The 7171-nt window shown below is 38.3% G+C and overlaps 1 protein-coding gene across 1 annotated transcript; it reads left to right on the top strand.

Annotated features, from left to right (window-relative positions):
* Positions 1 to 435: 435 nt before the first annotated feature.
* On the top strand, positions 436 to 3476 carry LOC149223458 (peroxidase 4-like). The gene is made up of 4 exons (XM_089383306.1): positions 436 to 737; positions 1666 to 1857; positions 2409 to 2574; positions 2814 to 3476. Exons 1-4 carry the CDS (start codon positions 513 to 515, stop codon positions 3218 to 3220), a joined length of 990 nt encoding a protein of 329 aa, XP_089239432.1. The 5' UTR covers positions 436 to 512; the 3' UTR covers positions 3221 to 3476.
* The last annotated feature ends 3695 nt before the right edge of the window (positions 3477 to 7171 follow it).

The following is a 7171-nucleotide window of genomic DNA, read 5'->3' as shown; positions in this document are numbered from 1 at the left end:
GACAGGAATGTTCTCAAGTAGCTTGCGCTTCAACCGGAGATTAGCCGATGGTTTTAGAAGTATGTCATTGGCCTTATCGATGTGGGACTATCATACCATTTATCTTTCGTGCAAGAAAAGCAATCCAGAGCATTTTAGAAAGAGCACGCATGCCACCGTTAGAAAATTGCCCCGAGGTTCCATATGAACCTCGGGGAAAATATTTTTTTTCCAAAAAAATGCTATACACGACAACATTATTATACACCATGACAGCTAGCAGAGTATATATCCTCACGCGGAGAAGTCACCAATGATTCTATGAATTTGGTTGCGTTAGGTGATCAGTTTGAAGAAATTCAGAGATGCAATTTAGGTAATTATTGTTGAAGACTTATCGACCCTGCAAGATATTAAGCGTTCCTATTAAATGGCCCATCGTACAAACCGAGCAGTCAACTTCAGCGTAAAACAAGTAGCAGAGCGGTCGATTTCCAATATTTTCTAATAGGGCGTACATTCGATAGTGAGAAATGGATAAACATCAGATATTCTTAACTATTTTGCTTGTGGTTTTGTCATCCATTCCGGCGCTTCATGCAGAGCTTGCAGCTGCGTTGTTGTCTGAAGATTATTACGAGAAGTCATGCCCCTTTGTAGTTCCCATTGTAAGTTCAGAAATGCATTTAGCAACTTCGAAAGAGGCTCGTGTGGCAGCTTTCATACTTCGCCTCCATTTTCACGATTGCTTTGTGCAGGTACTTCATTTTAATATATCTCACTATTCAAAATCATATTTTTTATTGCTTTTGGATTAAAATTGTTTCACCAGAATTTTGCATCCCAATGGTCTATTATTTTGCATGTACACTCCCCATCTTATGTGTGGGGTGTAGATTTTGGAAATATCCTGAAATGCGAGAGCTAAGAGAGGTTAAATAATTAATTTTATTAATGTTAAATTCCAAAATATTTTGGGAATCTTTAATCAATATAAAGATGTCTCACTTCACCCATTGTGACATTTTATCCAAAATTTTGGATGTATGCTCTACATATTTGATCCCCGAATGTGATGGTCAAGATAAGGGTGCCCCACTCCACCCATTGTGAGACCCCATCCAACATTTCGGATGGACGCTCTACCCATCTGATCTCAATGTGATGGTCGAGAGGGGCCAATTCTTTGACCTCTTTCATGACAATCGATATTCTTAGAATTCACAATCAACCTAAATTCAAGGTCATCAAAATCCTGAGACATTTCGGATGGACGCTGTACCCATCTGATCTCAATGTGATGGTCGAGAGGGGCCAATTCTTTGACCTCTTTCATGACAATCGATATTCTTAGAATTCACAATCAACCTAAATTCAAGGTCATCAAAATCCTGAGAATGAGTGGAGTATCCACAAAAGCCTCTTAAATGTTAGATTCTAAAATATTCTCTTAATCTACAATCAACCTATACCCATTGTGAGACCCGTACCCATTGTGAGACCCCAAATGTGATGATAGAGAGTGATAGGTGAGAGGGGTCAATTCTATCTTGAAAATGGATGGACTGTCCATCTTGACAGGGACAAAATTTTGATTACACAGTTTTTACTGGCTTACTTCTGCAGTAAAATTTAACCACTGCGATAATACTTTTACCATTGCTATAATATTTGGAATTAATGCAGGGATGCGATGCGTCTGTGTTGCTTGATGACACGCCCACCTTTACAGGGGAGAAAACAGCGAACCCAAATGCAAATTCGCTGAGAGGATATGAAGTTATAGATGCCATTAAGGAAAGACTAGAGGCTGTGTGCCCCGGTATTGTGTCTTGCGCTGATATACTTACGCTGGCTGCTAGAGATGCAGTTGTGCTGGTACGTTATACATTTGTTTCTTAGTTGATTTAATTGGATTGTATATTTTGAAAGGGTAACAATATTAGTTAACTCAATTATTTAATTTCACTCTCTAAGATTCAATTATATATTTTGAAAATATTGTGATTAATATTATTTATCTGGTTTCTAATTTAATGGTATATTTTGAAAATATTTATGAAATGTGATTATTATTATTTAAATCAATTATTTGGCGTGACTTTTAATATATAAGAAAGTGTAGATTTTCATGGGTGTTTATATCATAGAGAATTATAAGATTTTTAATATTGTTTAATATTTTAAGTGAACATTTTATCCATCATCAAACATCAAAAAGTTAAAACTAAAAATAATAAAAAAATGAATGTAATGTTCACCAAAAACCACCAACAAAATAAAAAATTGTATACACAATTTCATCTAAAAAACCTCTAGAAAATGTTAAAAAGATCTTAATAAGAAAATGTTAAAAAGATCTTAATCAAATTTTATTGATATAAAATTCCTAAATCCCTCTTTTAAGTCTCTTCTTTGTTACTTGCCAGGCCGGAGGCCCAGATTGGGGCGTCCCATTGGGAAGAAAGGACTCAAGAAGCGCTAGTTTGAGCGAGGCAAACAACAACATTCCCACGCCCAATTCAAACATCCAGACGCTCATTCAAAAGTTTTTATTACAAGGCCTCACAGCCACAGATATGGTGGCACTCGTTGGTCAGTGAATACCAACTCTGGAGCATGTTCGGATATTGATTTTCGTGGGCATTTATTTTTATGTCTATTTTAGATTCTCAGAATATTTCTTACAGTTAAAACAGGGTTTAATTGTTTGCCTTCTTTATCGATGGTCATAATCTCCGAGATATTTTAGGAATCTGCAATCTACATCTATTTAACAGATTTTTGTGAAGATAAACTTCTGTTAAAATCTTTTAGAGTTTCTCCTTGCGCAGGTGGGCACACAATTGGACAAGCTCGATGCACAAATTTTAGGCAAAGGATTTATAATGGCGGGAGTGAAGGTAATGAACTTTATGCATCTGGACTGAGAGCAATTTGCCCTCCATCTGGTGGCGATGACAACATATCGCCGTTGGATCATGCAAGTCCAACGTTGTTCGACAATTCATATTACGTCAACTTAGTGAATGGGGAAGGTCTCCTCAACTCTGACCAGGTTATGTATTCAGGTGGCCTGGGGAGCGTACTAACGGCTCATATTGTCAAAGATTATGCTACTGACGCTCTGGAGTTTGCCAAGCAGTTCGCGGACTCAATGGTGAAGATGGGAAATATAGTGAAGCCTGAAACTTTTCTGACTGGTGAAGTAAGGAAGAACTGCCGCGTAATCAATGAATGAAAACTTTACTTCTTCGCATTTTCATAAAATTTGAATAATGGGGAGGAATAACAGAGCCGATTTTTGAGAGAAATATCGCTCCTTCATAGTAGAAAGTATATTTTACCTCTGTTTTCTCAAATTCTATTAAACAAAGTTGTAGTGATTTTAGGTCAAGTTCTTCCATGAAAATTATATTTATTGCTAAGTTACATAGATGTAACTGTTCAGAATTGTAAGGTTTTTTAGGAGATTTGTTATTCAAATTTATTTATGAATGTGAAAAGAATATGTTTAGAGAATCCACCCATGTCATGAGAATTCAACAAAATTCCTCTGGAAAAAATAAAGAATTATATATGTCATTCTCATAAAATCATGCGAAATTTCAAACAGATCCAACGTTACATAATTTAATTGATATTAAATCTCAAAGGAATGAATTGAAAGTAGATCTCAACGGAGTGAATAAAAAATGTCATGCTCGTACCATCACGCCAATATTAAACAAATGTAACGTCGTATAATTTAATTAAAAAATTAAAAAATGCCAGACTCGCATACATTCACGCCAATATTAATCCAATCCATCGTTATATAATCTAATTGCATCCTTTGCATTACGCCTCGTTAGTCCCGACACCATTCTACAGTAGCTTGAGTATGCTTTGGATTTTCAGTCAAAAGGGCGTTTGACTTGAAATTTGACAGTGTCTTTTGGTTTATTAAAAATAAAAATATCTAAATGTTTTATTATGTTTTTTTTTTAGTAAATTTAGGTAAGATTTTGATAAAAATGGTAGGGATTTTTGTAAATTTAGATTAGAAATTAAATTTTAAGATTTTGCTTTTTTCAAATGTTTTCAATGGCACTAATCTATTTTCACCATTAAAAATATAATTCAAACACTACTAAAAAAATTTAAATATTTTTTTAATCTAAATTCCAACCACTTTTAACTCTGGAAACAATTTCTCCCTTTCTATATAAACATTAAACAATATTTTTGGAATAAATGAAAATTAAGGAAAAAAACAAATTATTAATAAAATTGAAAATAATAAAAATAACCAAAAAAACAAAAGTATTAATACAATAAAAAATATATATTTTCATATGGATCAGTTCGTATTAAAAAATTATTGTAGAAGGTATACGAAAATAGATTATGGTTGAAAAATCTTTGGAACATGTCAAATATTTATTTTTAAAATATAACATTTAACATTTTTGAGTAAATAGTTTTATTAAATAAAAATATATTAACTATTTTTATAATTAATAATAATTGTAGTAATTTAAAATAGATTTATAATTTAATTAGTTTTATAATTTTTTTTTTCCATTTTAGTAACATTAGAAATATTATGTATCAGTGGTTGGACTGTTTGCCGGTATTTCTCACCTCCTCAACAACTCTAAAAATAAACACATTTTTCTGAAATCCAGCTCCGCTCTGGTTAGGTCTGAGACAGGCTTATTAAGAAGGGATCTTGATCATCTTTCTCAGCGGCTTCTTTCGCTCCACTTGGATCTAGCAAACATGGTTTCGGTTTCTTTGTGGAAGGTGATCGATGGAAGTTCAACAGTGAAGCCCTCCAAGTGGAAGAAGCCTCAAAGAAAAAGCACTTGATTAAATTCAAGAAACTATTATACGCTGGTACTCGCTCTTCCGGTTTCGTTTCTGACCCTGAACTTCGTTCGACAACAAGTGCAGTCGATAATAATCAGATCTCTGCTTTAAAGACCTGGGTTTGCTCCCTAAATTCTAATTCTGTCTTATAGACTTCTGGATCGACTTCAGCCTCTCCTTCTCGGTCTCCACCTGCACCAACGATGTCTCCTATCTCACAGACTTCTAGATCCGCTTCAACCTCTTCGTCTCAGTCTCCACTTGCACAACGCTGTCTCTTGTCTCGGCTCCTCATCAGGCCTCTTTGTTGACAGTTGCGGTCTCGCCCTCAGCTCCAACCGCTCTCTCCTCCTTCCAACGCTCTCCTCGCACAGACAAGGTGATTCCGCTGCCTTTCGTTTTGGTCTCCTCCACTAAACCCTCTGATTCCGCTCTCCCGCTCAGTCACCGTACCTCCAGCTCACCCCACGATCTCCTTGCAGGCATCTGTTCTTGCCTTATCCCATAACGTCCCTTCTCCCTCGCGTTTTGCTCCCCTCTACCCCCCGTGTCACGCCCCTACACCTGCGGTAGTCTTCCAACCGCTTGTAGCGAGGTGCGGCACCATCGAACGCTTTCTTTTTAACAATACTAACATTCATGGACTACGCCTACTCCAACATTAACATACTTAGTTTGTGTTTCGCAACCAAGTAAAAGAATTATCCTTTATACTTTAATGAAGCCCATACTCATTCATTATCCATATGCAATTAACCAAGAACATCAACAATTGCAAACAAGTATAAAGGGGAGGGGCAACTCCCCGTAATGTGAGTCTGCTCGACAATTTTATTAGGAATATCAGATTACAATACAACAGTGTGTCTTGGCCGAACCAAGTCTCACACTTAACCGAATTTTACAATAGACAGGCCACCTGCCTTTTACAATGTGTCGTGCACCTTTGCACAAGAAGAGGTGCTCACCCGAGCCACCCAATCTTCCTACCAAATCCTGCACGAAACCGTACCCAAGAATCCACTCAACACACGACACACTTGCCAACCATTAACATAAGACAAATCCTGCGAAGTCTCTAAGTCTCATGCGCATGAGATATGCGCATGTCCTTCCAAACTGCGCACCTTCTCTTGTCCTATGCGAAGGTGTATTATGAGCGAAGTCTTCATTTTCCAAATGAGCTCTACTCACGTTCATTTATATGCATCTTCATGTGGGTTTACATGGGGGTGTCAGCCCCTTGGCCGACCCCACAACTACGCCCACAAAGCTTTATTAACAAGTCGACCACGCCCTCACGCAGCCTCCTTCCAAGTCGAGTATAAACCACACTCTTCATTTCGTTATTTTTCCAAGTGTCACATTTGTTCCAACCTTCGTTGCATTTTCGTCGCATAGTGGCGCCCTTCCGTCGCATTTCTGCACGCCCGTCGCACCAACGCGCGCCTGCCGTGCCCGCGCGCCCGTAGCACCCAACGCCCAACCGTGCCAAGTTTGCGAAGGCCTTACATGCTCCTCCACCTGAAATCGTTGTCGTCCTCGACAACATACCATCCCGGTAGCTCTCAACCAAGATCATCATCATTCAGGATGTCGACCTTTCTGCACAAGGCAAACATCCTTGCAACATATGTAGAGACTCTTTCTCCACTATGTCCCGGCCTAATGACCACTGCCACCAAGCTCATCATACCAAGGTATGTATCTTCATCAGATGTCATCTCGATCCATGATTACCGACCTCTTGTCCTCACCATGTGTCCTCATGTGAACTGCTGCCATGATACTCCAACACGATGCCCCCATCAGTTGTTTCTCAAAACATCCTGTCACATCCTTGACTCATCAAGAATCTATCTCCATAATCCATGCTCAGGTCCATGGAAACTCCATCCATCTCATCTGCAACATGTTGTCCATATGTGTGTCTCCTCCATGTGAAGAGACCATCTCCTCAAACCAACTCTCAATGTGCCCCATTCAGGTCCATGAAACCTCTTCACCATCTGCAATGTGCCATCCCTCAAGTCTCCATAGAAACAAGTATGCACTTGTCTCACTTATCCATGTGCTGTCCATGATCCTCAATCAAATCAGCTCCCATGTGTAGGAAGTAGTTGAGTCTCGGCTCAACTCATGCCCAAGTCAAGGCATCATCATCACCATCGTTGTAACTCCATTACTCCAAAGTGCCTCATCGATCCTCCACATCAAGTCACTCTTCCAAGCCATGCCCATACATGTAATTTGGAAGTATGCATCCCATACTGCATCAAAGTCACCTGACCTCAGTTCCTCAATGCATCAAATCCTCTAAGTCGACCATGTATGAAGT

This window comes from Pinus tabuliformis, chromosome Q (genome assembly GCF_031772625.1).
Source record: "Pinus tabuliformis cultivar Carrire ecotype Pingquan chromosome Q, CPIR1, whole genome shotgun sequence".
NCBI classification, from domain to species: Eukaryota; Viridiplantae; Streptophyta; class Pinopsida; order Pinales; family Pinaceae; genus Pinus; species Pinus tabuliformis.
Note: the sequence above shows the minus strand (reverse complement) of the source record. Positions and strands in the feature narration are given on the sequence as shown.

Bases quoted from the DNA above. Each gene is read 5' to 3' on its own strand.
- LOC149223458 (XM_089383306.1), top strand. From the start codon at position 513: ATGGATAAACATCAGATATTCTTAACTATTTTGCTTGTGGTTTTGTCA. The intron at 738-1,665 runs GTACTTCATTTT...GAATTAATGCAG, and splicing joins TTCACGATTGCTTTGTGCAG to GGATGCGATGCGTCTGTGTT. The intron at 2,575-2,813 runs GTCAGTGAATAC...CTCCTTGCGCAG, and splicing joins AGATATGGTGGCACTCGTTG to GTGGGCACACAATTGGACAA.